At 43.5% G+C, this 20,262-nt stretch overlaps 1 protein-coding gene across 3 annotated transcripts in view; it reads right to left on the reverse strand.

The window, feature by feature from the left end:
- Nucleotides 1-10,242: 10,242 nt before the first annotated feature.
- Nucleotides 10,243-20,262, reverse strand: part of TMOD2 (tropomodulin 2) — a gene marked incomplete at both ends in the record, with an annotated part of 36,746 nt that continues 26,726 nt past the window's right edge. For all 3 annotated transcript variants that reach the window (XM_080707862.1, XM_080707863.1, XM_080707861.1), the window contains 3 exons: nt 10,243-10,277; nt 10,853-10,997; nt 15,103-15,246. In XM_080707862.1, the coding sequence (XP_080563988.1) occupies nt 10,243-10,277; nt 10,853-10,997; nt 15,103-15,246 (324 nt within the window). The remainder of the gene's footprint in view (nt 10,278-10,852; nt 10,998-15,102; nt 15,247-20,262) is intronic.

Genomic DNA, 20,262 nt, shown 5'->3' on the forward strand with positions numbered 1-20,262 from the left:
TCTTCATTTTAAGGCACTTTTTATATCCTTTAGCAAATAGGCTCATCAAATATAAGAGCAAAATGCCAACTGTTTTATGCGTGTATGTATGTATGTATGTATGTATGTATGTATGTATGTATGTATTGTGGGGGAGGGCACTGAGATTTGAAACCCAGGGCATTCTACCTCTTAACTACACCCCAGATCTTTTTTTATTTTTTTGTTTTGAAACAGGGTCTCCCTAAGTTCCTGGGAGTCTCCCCAAGTTTCTAAGGCTTGTCTTGAATTTAAAATCCTCCTGCCTCAGCCTCCTAAGTAGTGGGATTACAGGTGTGTGCCACCATGCCCGGTTGCCAAGTATTTATTTTGAAAAGACATTCTAAAAATTAGCCAGATATAACCAGCCTTTACTTTCCATTTTAAAGTTAAGTTTATTATTTCCCAATGTTCTTTACATTTCATTTAGAAATATCATTGCAGACACAAATTAATATATTAAATCTTTGAAAGCAAAAAGATGTTAGTTAATTAAAAACCACTGATGTTTACCTAAGTATTAGGTCTGGCTGGTAATTCCAAATGGTCAAAAACTGCACCTATTTGAGCCAACTGAGGTTCTTGGTATCAGGGTAAAAGTATTTTACATTTCATACATTTTGCTTTATTACACATTTACCTTCCACACAATGTTCAACTTCACAATTAAAAGGCAGATTAGCTTTAATATCCTGGTGAATATAATCAGTGATCTGGCTTTGATCAGAAAGTTTCACATGAAAAATAAAACCGCGTGGATTTGTCAATAACCGTTTAGCCAAATGAATGTAGCCAATCTAAGTTCGGGCAGTTTACAAAAGTATTATTTCCTTTGTTCTCTTCAAAACAATACACACAAAGTCACACAGCACAGGCATCTGAGGGGGTAAGACATCACACACCGGTGGCATGCAAGTAATTTACATTTCTAAATGGAATGAAAAATGCGGCCCATTCAATTTTCCAGGCAAAATTGAAACAATTAAGATAAAGGCTTACTTAAAATATAAATATTATTTCCATGTACATAGTTTTCTTCTTAAAAACAAAGAGGCGGAGATAAGAATTTTAGGTCAGAATAATTTCTTTTTTAACTAAAGATTGTCCCTGGCAACATTTGGTACTAAAATAAAATGGCCTCCAAAGTTACATTTCCTATCCATCTCATTTTGCCATAGGCCAGTTTATATCTACTCTCATTTGGACGAATGAATCAGACAAGTTTTAAATCCTGAGCCAGCGTCTCACGAGGCACAGTATACTTTCTGATTGGCTCTTCTCTGTTACCCAGTCAACATGTGCTCAGAAATAAAAACATAAACTTTATTATTATTATCAGTTTTTTTTTGGGGGGGGGTCTGGGGATGGAACCCAGAGGCATTCGACCTCTGAGCTACACCCCCTGTCCTATTTTTTTATTCTTCATTTTGAAACAGGGTCTTACTGAGTTGCGGAGGGCCTCACTAAGTAGCTGAGGCTGTCCGCGAACCCTGATCTGCTTGTCCCAGCCTCCCGAATACTGGGATTACAAGCGTGCGCCACCACGCCTGGCTCAAACATAATTTTTAAATAAGAGCCTACAAGTAGAAGGTGTTTACCGTGTTCAGTTTCTTCTTCTGCATTTCCTCCTCTCCTTTCTCACTGATTCTGAGGATAAAAGTGTATTTTAAAACATCCTTTTTGTGGGTTTTTTTTTTGCCTTTATTTTATTTTATTTTATTTTACTTTGTAGCGTTGGGGATCAACCTGGTCGTGTGCTAGGCAAGTGTTCTACTGCTGAATTACATCCCCAGCCTTAAAATATCCTGTCTGAAAAGGCTGCTTACCCAGAACTATTCTGAAGACAAGACAAACTGTCGACGAGGAACAAATACCTGTCTACAGAACGTCCCTAGCTCTTCCTCTGAGCAGAATGAGAGGAGAGAGAAACGGAGCTGCGGGGCGGCGTCGCCCACCCGCCGCAGATGCAAAGGGACGACAGAGCCGCGGGGCTGGGAAGTGTGCGGGCTGGAAGGGACCTTCGAGAGCACCGAATCCATTCGCTTCGTTTTACAGATGAAATGAAGACAAGAGAGATGGAGGGTCTTGCCCAAAGTCGCACACAGCTGGCATGCAAATCAGGATTGCTTTTCAAAAGTGCCACGTGGTAGCAGAGGGAGTGTAACTCATGTGGTGCTTAATACGTATCGCCACATTTACTAAAGTCCTACTGAGGACAAGGCACCTTACCAGATGATACGAAAGATACAAAGGTGGGGAGACATGGCCCCGGCTCCCAGTGTTTATAAAAGTCCCGCGAGGCCATGATTCCATACTGTTCTTAGCAGAAATGATGCTGGCCAGGGCTCGGTTGCTGGTGCTAGGTAGCTGCGCCCTGGACAGCGGAGCTTGTGACGGAGGCACCTTCTCCCCTTCGCTATCGGAGCTGGGCCTGCCACACGACTGGGAGCATGAGCACGTGTGGAGCCCTAGGCTCAGTCTACTTAGGCCTCCAGATACCTAAGTCTTAGGCAACAGGAAGCAGGAGTGCCCCAGACTTCCCACAATTCTTAGTCACTGTTTGCTCCCCAGCCATAGGCTCTTTGCAAGTGTTATGGCCATTCCCAAGGCAGTAGCAAAGTGACCCAAGAATTGCCCTTCTCATATACATTCCTGGTATAACCATCCATCACTATCAGCCATCAGTTACTCTAGTCTCCTATGTCGGACCCAAGCTTCAATTCCCTCTGCTCTAAAAGATATGGAAGGCATCACTGTTGGTCAGACTAATACAGATCCAGGAAGCAGTGGACATTAGTGAATTGATGAAAAAACCTCCCATTCTGTATAGCACTTTTTAGTATATATAGTGTTTTCATCTAATTTTCTGATCATATTCCTATCATCACTCTATGAGGTAGTTAGATAGTATTCCCACTTGTAGCTGGGAGGCATTAGGCTTGAGAGACCGAGGGCCTTGCTTAAATTCCCAGCTCGGGAAGAATGGAGCCAAGTTTCTAGGTTTCTAGACTCCAAATCCAGTGCTCTTCCCCCTACATAGTCTATAATTGGCAGGCAATTAAATGAATTGCCCATGATCATATACCTGCTAAGTGTTGGTTATAGGATTAGGGCTCCGTCTCCAAATTCATTGGTATGGTGCCCTTCCACCAGACCAACCAGCCGAGCCAACGTGCGCAGGATAACTGCCATGGAAGACGTCAGAGAAAAGTCTGGCTAGGTAATTACTTTTTTCTCTCTGTGTCTTTCTCCTTCTCCTTCACTCTTTCCCAAGTCAGCAGTGTAGCCCAAACTGGCACGGCCTGTTATTAGAACACTATGCAGAGTCTGTCTGCAAATCGAAAACTTGTAATTCCTCCTCGGCGCATCTACTGATTGTTCAATTATTGCTGTTCCAGGCGGGTAGGACAGAGGTAAGCTAAGCAGAGATCAGGTTAACCATTACATGTATTTAAATCTCTGTGTGTGTGTGTGTGTGTGTGTGTGTGTGTGTGTATGGGTGTGTGGTACTGGAGATGGAACCCAGGGGCATTCTACCTCTGAGCTGCACCCCAGCCCTAGTTTTTATTCTTTCTCCTTCCTTTATTTCTTCTTTCTTCTTTCTTTCTTTCTTTCTTTCTTTCTTTCTTTCTTTCTTTCTTTCTTTCTTTCTTTCTTTCTTTCTTTCTTTCTGAAGACAAGACAAACTGTCGATGAGGAACAAATACCTGTCTACAGAATGTCCCTAGCTGTTCCTCTGAGCAAAATGAGATGAGAGGGAAACTTCCTTCCTTTCTTTCTTTTCTTTTCTTTTTGCAGTACTGGAGATGGAACAGCAGGGCATTCTAGCTCTGAGCTACACCTACAGCCTTACTTTTAGTTTTTTTTTTTTTTTTTTTTTTTTTCCGGTACTAAGGATGGAACCAGGGGCATTCTACCTCCGAGCTACTCCTCCAGCCATGTTTTTTATTTTTTACTTTGAAACAGGGTCTTACTGAGTTGCAAAGGGCCTCACTAAGTAGTGGGGGGGGGCTGTCCTCAAACCACAATCCTCCTGTTTTAGCCTCCTGAATGCTGGAATTACAAGTGTGTGCCACCATGCCTGGCTTTATTCTTTATTATTTTATTATTTTTTTATTTTTGGTGGTACTGGAGTTCTTGGAAACCCTTCTACTTCTGGGCTACACTCCCAGACCTATTTATATTTTATTTGGAAACAGGGTCTCTTAAGCCAGCAAGGCTGGCTTTGAACCTGCGCGATCCTCCTGTCTCTGCCTCCCAAGCGCAGGGATTACAAGCGTGTGACACCACTCCTGGCTTTATTCTTTATTTTGAAACAGGGTCTCACCTATGTAGCTAAGGCTGGCTGCAAACCTGCAATCCTCCTATCTAAGTCTCTCAAGTACTGGGATTACAAGTGTGCACCACCAGGCCTGGCATCATTTTTTTGTTTTGAAACAGGGTCTCACTAGGTTGCTGATGCTGGCCTCAAACCTGCAATCCTCCTGACTCAGCCTCCGAAATGCTGGGATTACAAGTGTGTGCCATCGCACCTGGCTGCCTGGCTACATGTGAATCCTTAACTTCCACTTTCTTCCCCATCTCAGCCAGTTCCTCCACTTTACTGATGCCCCATACCACAAAATAAAAGACAATCATATCTAGAATTGAGAAGCAAGAAAACAATTGAATACATCTTTATGTTCTGGGCACTTTTCTCTGGCCACTTAGCTCCAGGAGGCTGACCAGGTCGTTTGCACTAGGCTCAGTCTAATACCTAGAAGCGCACCCACCCTTTCCTTGGGGTGTGTCTCCGTCCTGTAGCTTTGAGGATGGAGGGATAGGGGAGGTAAAGGGAAATGACCAGTGGGAAAGCAGAGCCCGGGCACTTCTTCCTCTTTGCGCTCTGCTCACTACAGTGGACACAGTGGTTATCTATCACCAATGGAGAGGAAAAGGATGTGTCAGGGTTAGGATTTAGGAACTGGCCACAGAAACAGCTCTTTTTTTTTTTTCTTCTTCTTCTTTTCTTTTGCAGTACTGGGGATGGAACCCAGGGGCATTCTACCTCTGAGCTACACTCCCAGCCCTATTTTTTATTCTTTATTTTGAAACAGGGTCTCACTGAGTTGCAGAGGGCCTCACTAAGCAGCTGAGGCTGGCTGTGAACCTGGATCCTCCTGTCCCAGCCTCCCAAGTACTGGGATTACAAGCATGTGCCACCACACCTGGCCTCCAGAAACAGTTCTCCTGGGTACAGGTAAATGCCACTGACACCAGAGCCCACAACTTCCTGTCTCCATCTGTTTCTGTGGATGCTATCAAGACTTGAACTAAAGACACTATTTATTTTGCAAAAAGGCACTCTGTCAGCCGGGCATGGTGGCTCATGCTTGTAATCCCAGCATTTGGGAGACTGAGACCAGAGGATCGCGGTTCATGGACAGCCTCAGCTATTTAGTGAGGCCCTTCGCAACTCAGTGAGACTCTGTTTCAAAATAAAGAATATTAAAAAAAAAATAGGGCTGCGGTTATGGCTCAGAGGTAGAATGCCCCTGGGTTCCATCTCCAGTACCAAGAAAAAAATAAAATAAAATAAAAAAGGCACTCTGTCTCCTCCCCAAGTCCTAAAACACAATTATATCAATCCAGAATTTTTATGTTTCTTCTGGCTCTTTCACAGTGTTTAGGAGAGGGCTGAGTATATCATATACATGGGGAAAAAATGCCTGCACACACTTTTGTAACTTCCAAAGGATCATTTTAGTGTGTGTGTGTGTATGTGTGTGTGTGTGTGTGTGTGTGTGTGTGTGTGTGTGTGTGTTGTCTGGGGATTGAACCCAGGATTTTCGACCTCTGACCTACACCCACTGCCCTATTATATATATATATTTTTGTTTTGAAACTGGGTCTCATTAAGTTTGCCAAAGGCCTTGCTAAGTTGTTGAGGCTGACCTTGAATCTGTGATCCTCCTGTCTCAGCCTCCCAAGTACTGGGATTTTAGGCATGCGCCATCATGCTGTGCTGGACCGTCTTCGTTTGAAAGTCTGTTGATATTTCACACAGGTCTTGAGTTTGAGAATCCAAAATGTTCTCGTGGTAGTTATCTGGAGGAGAGTGGGTTCCCTGAAATGCTGGCGCACTTCGAGGGGCCCTGTTCCCTGCGCAAGAATAGCAACAGCGCTGTCTGTCTGGTGTGCCAGTCTTCTCTTAGAGAAACTGGTCCGAGGAATAGAGGCCCTGGCATGATTTCTGAGTTTTTAGACGGAGATGAGCTTTTACTGGAAGATGAACTGTGTGCTAGAAGATGGATTAGCTGCTCTCGCCCCTCTAGGCTCAGGAGTCTCTGTCTAACCTGGGCCCTAGCAACTGGGAGAGGCACAAGAGGACCAGTGGTCCAGTGGTCCAGAAGGAGCCAAATACCTCAATATGGTATTCGGTGATCTTTATGTACAAAATAGTTAAACACAATGTGCCCTACAAAGATGGATGATACACTGAGATTCCATCTAACCCCAATCAGAGTGGCAAGCATAAAGAAGTCAAACAACAACAAATGCTGGTGAGGATGTGGGGAATAGGAACTCTTCTACACTGTTGGAGGGAGTGCAGAGTAGTTCAGCCACTATGGAGATCAGTGTGAAGATTCCTTAGAAAACTGGGAATGGATCCACCATAGGATCCGGCTCTACCTCTCCTGGGTATCTTTAAAGAGGGGTTGAAACCAGAGAACTACAGTAACATATGCATACCCATGTTCACAGCAGCACAATTCATAATAGCCAAAATATGGAACCAACCCAGGTCTCCATCAACAGATGAATGGATTGCAAAATTATGGGAAATACACACAATGGAATTCTACTCAGCAATAAAGGAGAACAAAATCATGTCATTCTCAGGAAGATGGAAAGACCCGGAGAACCTTATGTTAAGTGAGATCAGCTAGGCACAGAAAGAGAAGGGACGTATGTTTTCTCTAATATGCTCAAGCTAAGGAGTGTTAGGGATACCAGAGGGACTCCAACGGCATCCCAATGGAGGGGAAACCTCAGCAAAGCCAGGAAGAAAGGAAGGGTCGGCGAGGAAGAAGGCTGAGGTTGATGAATGGAAAAGCTACATGGGACTCTGTGGTGTGAATATAACACGGTTGACCTGGACACTCGGTATCGAGAGGGAGGGAGATGAGGAAGGGGGCACCAAGTGCTGTGTGAATGTACGCCATTGTCAAGATGGTCCACATTATGGCGTGAGACTATGGTGCACCAATACAAAACAAATAAAAACTAAAGAAAGATGGATAGAAGGGGCTTAGTCACGTTGATGGGGTGAAATGCTACACACTTCAGGCAGATGGGCAGATTCAGTGCCGGGGCACTGCAATGATTCCGAGGTTTCTAATACTTAATTCCTACTAGTCATCCTCCACACGGCCATGGCACGCGGTTGGGGACATCCATGGCGAACCCCAGGAGGAACCTCACACTTGACCTGGGCCCACACTAGCTCTACAAAGGGAAGGGGAAGGGGAACTGGGGAGACAGCGTCTCCCTTCAATCAGTTGTCCAGATGTAGCCAAATACCTAGTTAGATATCTGACAGTACACACACACAGACACACATACATATATCTACACTATGCCCTCCAAAGAGGAAAGCAGGGGCTTACGCACACTGGGGGGCTTCTATGACTGTAAACTCTGGGCGGATGGGAAGATGGGGTGCAGACTACTAATGTGATTTCTAGACTTCCAGAGTTTATCTCCTGAACGCCATCTTCTACATATGTGGTAAGAGGTGCTGGTAATGTGAACCCACAAGTGCAGGTGAGCAGATTTACACACCTGTGGACCTGTACAAATCTACAAGGGAAGGGAGGTGCACCTGGGGACACGTGCGCTCACGCCAATCAGCTGTCCAGGGATCGCCAGTCTCACAACACAGCAGCTAGCAAAACATACACATATACGAATATTTTAGAGACATTATACTCCTTCACAATGGGTAGTAGGAATTAATTGTGCCCCTTATCATGAAAGAATTTCCATTACCTCCTTTGGGCAGATGGGAGATGAAGTTGTAAGCTATAAATGATTTGAGAAGTTCCCCAAAATGCATGTTTATGCTGTAATAATTATCTTCAATATGTAAATACTCATGGAAATATCACCTTTCAATCTACTTTTTTTTTTTTTTTTGCGGTACTGGGGATGGAACCCAGGGCCATTCTACCTCAGAGCTACACCCCCTGCCCTATATTTTATTCTTCATTTTGAAACGGGGTCTCACTATGTTGCAAAGGGCCTCGCTAAGTAGCTGAGGCTGTATGCGAACCGCGATCCTCCTGTCTCAGCCTCCCAAATGCTGGGATTATAAGCGTGCGCCACCGCACCCAGCTCAACCTACTTTAAAAGTATAGGTAACAATAATAAAACTTGATTGGTAATAAATATTGAGTCTCATTGACTGTCTTATATGTGACCTATTTTATGAGCTAAAAATAATATACTATATTATACTATATTATAATATAATATACTATTATTTGCTTTAATACTATCAACTGTTTGTACAAAAGAAATAGTTAAAATCCAACTCTGATTTTTTCCCCCTTGCTTTTGCCAAGCTGCATTACTGTGTTAGTCTGAAGTCACACTGTGGGGCTGTAGGGATCACTCGATTGGGTCCAAGATTTCTTAGGGATAAAGGCAAGAAGAATGAGAGAGAAGAGAAAAGGGCTTCCTCTCGGTATGGCAGAAGGTGAGCACGTAAAGAATTCTGTAGCAAATTCAGAGACAAGAGCAAAGATACTTAAAGGAAATTTCTTTTCTCCTGCCAGGATCAGCAATCTCTTTAGTTCTAGGTGTCATGAACGTGAGGGCATCACCTTTAAAGGCTCACAATTATGGAAAAGAAGAGGCAAGGGGAGAGAAGGAGAGAGAGAATGAAAATGAGTTGCAAGGAAGGGAGGGGAGAGGGGAGAGAGGGAGAGGTCCCTGCAGCAGCGTCCGAGTATTACCAGTTACAGTCTCACGCACCGACAGCTGTCCAAGACACGACACAGGTGGAGAGCAGCGTGTCGGTGTTGAGACCGCCGGACTCCTCACCTCTGCCCTGTTACAGTAAAAGATGAATTCACATGACCACAAGCTCATCTCGGCTGTGTTCTTACAAGCTTTGTCTCTGAGATGCCAAACATCTGGATAAGTGATCATTTACATGTTTTCCTGACGTTTGCAGATGCTAAAAATCCAGACAACGGATCATGCCCCGGAGACAAGACTCTGTCAGTCACCCGAGTGCTCCCGTTTTGTCCTGTGATCTTGCGACACCGCAGATAAACCAACACACGCTCTTAAAAACTGCCAGATGAACGCAGTCTTGTACAAGAGCCAACCTTGAGTACGGTGCAATTACTATTGTTCTACTTGGGAATATACGGTCGTAAAATTCTCTCTTACTAAAATTTAAAAATTTCCTATTTTGTCTGGAAAACTTTATAACAGCTTTGTAGTTATACACTAGAGTCCTCCTAAAGATTCAACTTATGGTGAATAGTTAGTAAAGGTAGCTAATTCATTTTGCTACCAATGAGTCTGGCTTAAAGCTAGATTTGTGGCTTAATAAATAGTTTATGCTTATTTTCTTGCGCTGGGCTAAAGCATCATAATGCTGTCTTGTTTTACTGAAGACGGTTCCATGATCTTCAGTCACCGGGGTATGTGCATTTAGTGATTTTCCTTGAACTCAGGGGAAACTTGTGCTAAGTTGGTCGTCTATCCTCAAAGAGTGAAAGATTGGCAATACTAATTTTTTTTTTATGTGCTGAGCAGAACACTTCCGCTGTGTTTAGCTTAACTCAAAGCTATGCATGTAAACAGAGGTAGGCCTCTATCATAATCACAATTACAAACACATACGATAAATCCCTTTCAGTGGTTAAAAAGAGTTCATGAAAGGAAGCAAGACATCCAGTGTGAAAGTGGTTAAAACAACTGGCAGGTTGTTACTCTCCAAGGTTACTCTACTTATGCAAGTTGCCAGAGGTGTCCATGAGGAAGTAACACAATTTGATATATTTGAGAGTCCCAGATAAATAAGTAATGCTAGAAAATAACAAATGATTAGTTGTGTGGTGAACGGAAATGAACCACCTTGGATAAAATGGTCCCGGGGGAAGAGAAGAGTGCGTGTCCGTCTTCATTCACAGGTCTGTGTGGTGGAGTCACCTCTTCTGGTGAAACCTACCTTCGGTCTCCTTCAACTCTCTTCTTACGAACTGGGTGAGAAAGACAGGAAGGTTTAGAGACAAACTGAAGCAAGGGGTATTCTTTAAATTCCAGACAAGCAATGTTTATCCACAAAATAACAATCCCACACACTTTAGCATTCAATCGACCACGACAATATGTAGAAAAGTTGGAGAACTTTACATTTAAGTAAGGCTAAGTCCAAGAGTTGGGACCTTGAGTGTTAGAACTCTCTCATTTCTCTGGGAGGAAGTCCAGAAGAGAAACAGTCTCACTAAGCTGCTGAGAGACTGACTACATCGAGGCTGTCCGTGAACCTGCGATCCTCCTATTTCCGCCTCCCAAGTACTGGGATTACGAGTGTGCGCCACCACGCCCGGCTCAAACAGCTCTTTTTGCAAAAAAAGAAAAATACCGTGTTGAAATTTAAACACTGCGAGGGCCATAAGGGCTCCTGTGACCACGTAATAAGGTTAGTCCTTCGACGAAGGATGAGGTCAGCCCAAAACCCATGGAAGGGTGTCTGTGCGATGTGGGACGTGAATTGGAGAAAGGTTCAGCACACGCCTCCTACCGCTCCCAGAACGCATCGTGGCTGCCTTACCCAGGTCATTATTCTTTGTGATGGCAGCTGCCACCCTTGTTCGTGGCCCTTGCTTGGTAAACTGGTACCCAAACTTGAGGATCCTTGAATTCTCCTCCAGCATCTGTGCGATTTCCATCTCTACCGCGGTCCCCAACTGCTGCCGCTGTGGCAGGTGTACACATGCGCACACGGGATGGCCGGGAAGGAAGAGGAAATAGTTACTGGCCAGGAAAGATGGTGGCCGCTTGGACGAGGATGCCGCAAAGCAGAAGCCTCAATGTTTTCTTTTGGCTTTCGAGAATTTTATTTTTCTAATGCTGTTAACTTTAATTTCCCATAGCACCTTGGCAATGTTGAAAACAAATACAAATACAAGAGTGTACTCATTTTAGCATTTTTTAAAATGTTACTGGGATGGAACCCAGGGTCATTCTACCTCCGAACAAAACCCCAGCCCGATTTATTTTTATTTATTTATTTATTTATTTATTTATTTAATTTTTGTGGTACTGGGGATAGAACCCAGGGTCATTCTACCTCCCAGCTACACGCCCAACTCTTGTTATTTTTATTTTTATTATTATTATATTTTGTAGTACTGGGGATGGAATTCAGGGGCATTCTACCTGCAAGCTACACCCCCAGCCCTATTTTTTATTCTTTATTTTGAAACCGGGTCTCACTGAGTTGCAGAGGGCCTCGCTAAGTAGCTGAGGCTGTCTGCGAACCGAGATCCTCCTGTCTCAGCCTCCCGGATGTGGGATGACAAGCGTGCGCCAACACGCCCGGCTCATTTTAACATTTTATGCAAGAAACATGTGTCACACAATTTTTTGGAGGGACAGTTTCGAACAACAGCAACAAACCTAAGCAATGGATAAAAAAAGAACTGGTTCTCTTTCCCAGCCCTCAACATTTAAGAGATGTCATCCAAGGGCCACCTGAAGTAGGTTTTAAAAAAAAACTAACGTTAGCCGGGCGTGGTGGCGCACGCTTGTAACCCCAGCATTTGGGAGGCTGAGACAGGAGGATCGCGGTTCGCGGCCAGCCTCAGCTACTTAGTGAGGCCCTCTGCAACTCAGTGAGACCCTGTTTCAAAACAAAGGATAAAAAAATAGGGCTGGGGTGTAGCTCGGAGGTACAATGCGCCTGGGTTCCATCCCTGGTATCGCAAAACAAATAAACAAACAAAAAACTAATGTTGATGTGGATAATTCTTTACATATACCCATCAGTATTCTATGCTGCAAAACTGAAAATAAGTCCGCTTCATACACAGTCTGTACATATCTGAGCTGTACTTTCAGAAACCGTCTATTCACATTTTAAAGTAGCCAAGTCTTTTGAGATGTTCTGGTTCCTTAAGGCATCTGAGCCCTGCTCCTTGTCTAGAAGCAAAATCTAGACAGAGAGCTCAATCTGTTGGGACCCGAAACGGAAAAAGCTAAGCAAACCATTTACGAAGAAAAAGGTGATTCCAGTGATAACATTAAAGCAAAACTAGTCTTTGGTGCTTCCAGACTATCCCAGTGTTAAAGGAGTTGTTGTTGTTGGTGAGATTGTTACAGTACTAGGGAATGAACCCAGATCCTCCAAGTGCTAGGTACTAAGCTGTAACCTGCCCTTTCCTTTTTTATATAATTGATTTTAACTTTTTTTGAGTGGTGCTGGCGGTAGAACCTAGGGGCATTCTACTTCTGAGCTACTCCCCCAGGCTCATTTTTTATCCTTTATTTTGAAACAGGGTCTCACTAAGTTGCAGAGGGCCTCACTAAGTAGCTGAGGCTGGCTTCGAACCTGTGCGATCCTCCTGTCTCAGCCTCCCAAGCGCTGGGATTACAAGCATGCACCACCACACCCAGCTTTCCCCGGGTCTTTTAAAATTGTATTTTGAGACAAGGTCTCATTAAGTTGCCCATGCTGGCCTCAAACTTATGATTCTCCTGCCCCAGCCTCCTGAGTGACTGGTATTGCAGGTGTGCATGACGACACCAGGCTGTGTGTGTATGTGTGTGTGCATGTGTGTACATGTGTGTGTGTGTGCATGCGTGTGTGTGTGTGTGTGTGTGTGTTGCTGGGAATTGAATTCAGGGGCATTCTACCTCCAAGCAACACTCACAGCCCTATCTATCTATCTATCTATCTATCTATCTATCTATCATCTATTTTTGTGTGTGTGGCACTGGGATTGAACCCAGCCCTATTTTATTTTTTATTCTGAATCACGGTCTCACTAAATTGTGGAGCGCCCCACAAAGTTGCTTAGGCTGTCGTGAACCTGTGATGCTACCATCTCAACACCCCAAGTGCTGGGATTACAACTGTGCTCCACCACACCTGGCTTATTTATTTATTCAGTTTGAAACAGGGTCTAAGTGGCTGAGGCTGGTCTCGAACCTGCGATCCACCTGTTTGGCCTCCCAAGTTCTGGGATTACAGGTGTATGGCATCATGCCTGGCTCAAGAGGTACTGTTTTTAAATACTAAAAGTGTCTTACAGTAACCTATCACTGAATTTTCTATTCTGAGCTTCATATTCAAATATAATTAACGATTGCCACCAAAGGGCCAGCCCCTCTCAGAGAATCTCACTGGGAGATCCTAAAGAGGCCTTATTGTGGTTTGAACCTCACGCATGATCAGAAAAATATCAAACACTGAGGTTATTAGGCGACAGGGAAATCCCCAAGCTGTTTAAGTTGGTAGGAAAGGGTTTTTTTTTAGTTGTGTTTTGAGACATGTAATATTAATTTTAAAGAGTAGATTTTTTATGGGAGCATGTGAATATAAGAATTTAAAATTAAACAAGAGTATTTTTCATAACAATCATTAGATTTTCTTTTTTTTATTAATTAATTAATTTTTTAAATTGGTGCATTGTAGTCATATATCAATCACATTGAAGTACAAGACGAGAGATTAGATTTTCTAAGAATAAAAAGTATAGATTTGTTTAGAAAAAAGGAAACTAAAAGGTACACCACAAGATGGGCGTGGTGGTGCACGCCTGTCATCCCAGCATTCAGGAGGCCGAAACAGAAGGATCGCGGTTCGTGGCCAGCCACAGCTACTTAGTGAGGCCCTTTGCAACTCAGTGAGACCCTGTTTCAAAAACGGAGGATAAAAAATAGGGCTGGGTATAGAGCTTGGAGGTAGAATGCCCCTGGGTTCCATCCCCAGTAGTGTAATAATAATAATAATAATAATAATAATAATAATAACCAAGTTATGGAATAATAGCCTAGATGTCCATCAACAGATGAACAAATTACAAAATATGGGATATTAACACAATGGAATTCACTCAGGCATAAAGAGGAACAAACTCACGTCCTTTGGAGAGAAATAGATGGAACTATGAGGCATCGTGCTCAGTGAGTTTAGCCCATCACAGAAAGTGAAAGGTCAGGTGTTTTCCCTCATATGTGGGAGCGAGGGGAAAACTGGGATACAGGAGGGACCTCTAGACACGGGAAAAGAAGCCCTAGTGGACTGACGGGGAGGGCCAAGGGAGGGAGGCAGGTGGCGGGGAGACTCCGTGAGGGGAACGCTTCGAGGGACCTGTGGTATGTACACTAAATCATCAACACCAATCTCAACGTCACGTACCGGGAGAGGGAGGGGGCGGAGTGGGAAGGTCACGGAGGTCACTCTGACGTCATCATGATGTATGATTACAATGCACCAATTTATTTATTTATTTATTTATTTATTTACTTATTTATTTGTGTTTGTGGTACTAGGGGTGGAACCCAGAGGCTTTCTACCTCCGGGCTACACTCCCAGACCTATTTTATATTTTATTTGGAAAAAGGGTCTCACTAAGTAGCAGAGGCTGGCTTCGAACCTGTGCGATCCTCCCGTCTCAGCCTCCCAAGCGCAGGGATGACAAGTGTGCGCCACCGCGCCTGGCAACAATGCACCAATTTAAAATAAAACAAGCAGGTCCGGCATGGTGGCGCACGCTTGTCATCCCAGCATTTGGGAGGCTGAGACGGGAGGATCGCGGTTGGCGGACAGCCTCAGCTACTTAGTGAGGCCCTCCGCAACTCAGTGAGACCCTGTTTCAAAAAATAAAGAATAAAAAATAGGGCTGGGGGTGTAACTTGGAGGTAGGATGCCCCCAGGTTTCATCCCAGTACTGAAAAAAAAACCTTACAGGTCTGCCTAAACACCAAATCCCGCCACACACGGAACCTGGTCCGTAATGGCGGCTCTTCGTCCCCCTCGCTGAGCCCCCGCGAGCTGGCTCTGCAGTCCTGCCTTACCTGGTTGTCGATCTTGATCTCTGTCAGCGTGTCATTTTCTCTCAGGGCCTCTACCAGAGCCAGGATCCCCGTCCCAGTGATGAAATTGGATTCTACGTTTAGACTCTTCAAGGTCTTGTTTACTTTCAGCATATCTGCAAAAGCCTTGGTATGAGAAAACAGAGAACTGTTAGGGTTTCTAAACACAGATTTAATGAGTACCGCACCCCCAAAGAGAGTTCGGGTATTTTTATAACACTTAAAGAAAACTGACATTAAGTTGTACATTCACCTCCAAGTAAAAAAGATAATTTAAAGTTGCAAAGCCGGGCGTGGTGGCGCACGCTTGTAATCCCCGCGCTTGGGAGGCAGAGACAGGAGGATCGCGCAGGTTCGAAGCCAGCCGCGCACGCGCTGGCTTAGGAGACCCTGTTTCCAAATAAAAATGTAAAAATAGGTCTGGGAGTGTAGTCCAGAGATAGAAGGGCTTCCAGGAACCCCAGTACCACCAAAAAATAAAAAAAATAAAAAAAAAATAAAGTTGCAATGAAAATAGTTTAGTCCACCAGTCCTGTCTTTTTTTTATTTTTTATTTTTTTGAGAAATGTCTATTCTGATGCTTTTTTCATTTTCCGCCCTGTGGTAATGGGGATTGAACTCAGAAGCCTTCTACCTCTGAGCAACACCCCCCACCCCTATTTTTTATTTTGAAATAGAGTCTTGCTAAGTTGTGGAGGGCCTCAGGGGGTTGCTGAGGCTGGCAGCAAACCTGCGATCCCGTCTCAGCCTCCCACGTACTGAAATTATAGGTATGCATCTCCATGCCAGGCTGTGTGTGTGTGTGTGTGTGTGTGTGTGTGTGTGTGTGTGTGTGTGTCTGGAGATTTGAACCCAGGGACAGTCTACCTCTGAGCTACAGCCCCAGCCCTTTTTATTTTTGTTTTGGAACAGGATCTTGCTATGTTGCTGAGAATCTCACCCCATTGCTGAGGATGTTCTAAGACCTGAGAGCCTCCTGTCTCAGCCTCCCAAGTGCTGGGATTACAGGTGTGAGCCACCATGCCCTTTTTTTTTTTTTTTTTTTTGGTGGTACTGGGGCTTGACCCCAGAGTCATTATACCTCTGAGCTCCTCTCTCCCAGACCTGGTTTTTAGTCCTTTATTTTGAAACAGGGTCTCATAAAGTTGCAGAGGGCCTCACAAGTTGCTGAGTCTGGCTGTGAACGTGCGGTCCTCCTGTCTCAGCCTCCCAAGTACTGGGATTACAAGTGTGCGCCACCACGCCTGGCTGACTTTGCTCATTTTTGAAATGGATTTTTGTTTTTGTTTGCTGTTGAGTTGTTGGAGTTTCTCATATATTCTGAATATTGATCCATTGTCACGTGACTAGTTTGCAAATATCTCTCCTCCTGTAGGTTATCTCTTTATGGTGTTGACTGTTTCCTTTGCTGTGCAGAGGATCTTTGGTTTGATATAATCCATTTGCCCATTTTGGCTCTTGTTGCCTCTGCTTTTGAAATCTAAAGAACCTTTGCTCTATGCTCAATGGCCTGAAATGTTTCTAACAATCCCACTACTGAGTATATATCCAAAGAAAAGGAAACCAGTATGAAGCGTTATCTACAATTTCAGATTTATTGCAGCGCTATTCACTCAGGCTCAAACCAAACATTCATCAGTGGGTAAATGTGATATAGTCACACATGAGAAAATTATTTATTATTATTTATAATATTTAAGATATTGTCTTATTATTTACAATATCATTTATTAATTTACTCTTTATTATCCATAATGGAATATTTCCACAATGGAATAGTATTTATTATTCATAAGTAATAATGAGGCCCCATCATTTGTGGCAATATAGATGAACCTGGAAGACATTAGGTTAAGTGAAATAAGCCAGGCATGGAAAGATGAACCTGAAGGTTCTTACATCTGAAAGGTAAAGAGCTGATCTCATTGGCTTAGAGAGTGGAATAATGGTTACCAGAGGCTTGGGAGGGGGTAGAGCCATGGAGAGAGGCTGGTGAACACATACAAAATTGTATTAGCTAGAAGAAATAAAGCCAGGTGTGGTGGTGCACGCTTGTAATCCCAGCATTCAGGAGGCTGAGACAGGTAGATCGCGGTTTGTGGACAGCCTCAGCTACCTAGTGAGGCCCTTTGCAACTCAGTGAGACCCTGTTTCAAAATAAAGAATAAAAATTAGGGCTGAGGTGTGGCTTGAAGGTAGAATGCCCCTGGGTTCCATCCGTAGTATCGGGGAGAAAAAAAAAAAAAGAAGAAATGAGTTTCAGTATTCTGGGACACAGTAATTGATAGTTAACAATTTATTGTAAATTTCAAAATAGATAGAAACGAGGAATTCAAGTGTTCCCAATAGAAAGAAACGATAAATATTTGAGGTGGTGGATTGCTAATTACCCTGATTTGACCATTACATATGTATACATGCATCAATATATCATATTTTACCCATAAATGTATAAAATTATCATGTGTTAGTCTAAAATTATTATGTATCAAGCTAAAAAATTCAAAAGGCCATTATCTTGAGAAATTTCTGAAATTGTAAATTTTGAAATTACTGAATTTTTCTAATCAATATAGGAAGCTTCATGGAGAAAGTGGTTAAAAAAATGTTGCCTGCAAATTAGTTCAGCCACTATGGAAATCAGTGTGAAGGTTCCTCAGAAAACTCGGAGTGGCTCCACCATACGATCCTCCAATCCCAGTCCTGGGTATCTTTCCAAAGGGGCTGAAGTCAGAGAACTACAGTGATACAGGCACACCCATGTTCACAGCAGCACAGTTCACAGTAGCCAAATCATGGGACCAACCCAGGTGTCCACCAACATGAAATATATTGCAAAATTATGGGATATACACGCAATAGAATTCTACTCAGCAATAAAGAACAAAATTACGTAATGGAAGGACCTGGAGAGCATTATGTTAAGTGAGATCAGCCAGGCACAGAAAGTGAAGGGTCCTATGTTTTCTCTAATCTGGGCAGACTGGGGAGTAATTGGGATACCAGAGGGAGTCCAGATAACGGAGGGGAAGCCACAGTGGAGCCAGGGAGGAGGTCTAAGGGAAGGGGAGGAGGAAGAGTGAGGCTCACTAGTAGAATTACTACCGTCGACTAAGTGTGCAAATGTGAAAATACCAGTGTCAATCTAGTACTCTGTATTGGGAAGGGGCAAGGTGGGGGGGTGATTGACCTTATTCACGTGACTTACGTTATGATGTGAAACTCTAATGCACCAATAAAAACATAATAAAGAAAATAACTGGCACAACATTAAAAACAAATAAATCTTTCCCCCTTTGTTTTTCTCAGATAGCTTAGTCACAACAATGAAAGCTAATACAACTAATAGAACTAAACTCTGTCCTTATTTAAATATTTTACCTAAAGGTTTCAGATTTGTTCTCTTTAGTACACTGATCTATGAAGGAATCACCACCATTGGCTTTATGTACATATGTGAGCATAGCAATGTCAATCTCAGGATCCTGTCTGGGGAAGGTGGCACTGGGGAAAGCCCACCGAGGGCTGTGTGCATGTGTGTCACTATCAACATGATTTGCATTAGGATGTGAGACTGTAATGCACTAATAGAAGTAAATTAATTTTTTAAAAAATGTTGCCTGCACTGGGCATGGTGGTGCATACCTGTGCTCTCAATATTTGAGAGGCTCAGACAGGAGGATCACAAGTTTGAGACCAGCCTTAGTAACTTAGCAAGGCCCTCAGCAACCTAGAAAGACTCTGTTTCAAAATAAAAAATAAAATAAAATAAAAAGGGCTGCTGGATGTAGCTCAGAGGTAGAATGCCCCTGGGTTCAATCTTCAGTACCACAAAAATAAATAAATAAATAAAAATCAAAAAGGGCTAGAAGTGTCACTCAAAGATAGTGTCTCTGGGTTCAATCCCCTGCACACACACACACACACACACACACACACACACACACGCACACACACACACCCCCCTAAGATGCCAGGGCAACTCCTGTTTCAGGCATTTCATCAAAGAACTGCCTGAGGGACAACAGATAAAAGAGATGAACAGAGAGGAGAACACAGACCTCCCTGCAGGTCCCCTGAAAAACATCGCTGCCGTCAGACAGCCAGTGACAGATGTCCCTGGAGGGCCTTCTAGAGAGGGTGCCATGTCCTGAGATAAAAGCAACGCAGGGACAGAGGCACCTCCAGACCCAGTGTCGCAGGGAGTGTGTGGGAAGAAGAGGGAGGGGGCCATGCCAGAAACAGACCTCTCCCAGAATGCACTTCTAACTAGCAACTATGGGGCCTTCTAGGCCTTACCAGATCCTCATACACACATCACAGAGAAGACTGCTGGTCAACCCACCTGCCTGGTGAACAAAGCACTCATCCATCCATCCATCCATCCATCCATCCATCCATCCATCCAGAACAGACTGTTAGGATTTACTGTGCACTAGAGAAGACAAAAATCTCTACTCTCAGGGAACTTTTATTTGAGCAAGAAGGCAGACTAAATATAGCTCATTAAGTAGTAACAAATGGAAAAAAAAAGAAACAGTCCTCCCTTTTCAAGGAAATGTCTACTGGCATAATAGACCTATCCAACTGCAGAAGAAATGATCTTTACTTATACAAACCAACCTTGTTGTCAATTCACAAAGATGAATGGGAACCAGTAATTCCCAAATATATAGAGAAAACCAACATCATAAAAGAGAAAATGCATGCTAACTGAACAGGACAACATACTATAGCCAAAAACCAATGTTTAAATTCTAGCCGGGCATAGTGGTGTATGCTTGTAATCCCAGCATTTGGGAGGCTAAGATAGGAGGATCACAGTTCAAGGCCAGCCTCAGCTACTACTTAGCCCTTTGCAAGTCAGGGAGACTCTGTTTCAAAATAAAGAATAAAAGGCTGGGCGTGGTGGCGCACGCTTGTAATCCCTGCGCTTGGGAGGCAGAGACAGGAGGATCGTGCAGGTTCGAAGCCAGCCACGCGCGCTGGCTTATGAGACCCTGTTTCCAAATAAAAAAGTATGAAAAATAGGTCTGGGAGTGTAGCCCGGAGGTAGAAGGGCTTCCAGGAACCCCAGTACCACCAAAAATAAATAAATAAATAAATAAAAATAAATAAAGAATAAAAAATAGGACTGTTGGT

The sequence above is a fragment of the Muscardinus avellanarius genome (assembly GCF_963383645.1).
Source record: "Muscardinus avellanarius genome assembly, chromosome: 12".
Lineage (NCBI taxonomy): Eukaryota > Metazoa > Chordata > Mammalia > Rodentia > Gliridae > Muscardinus > Muscardinus avellanarius.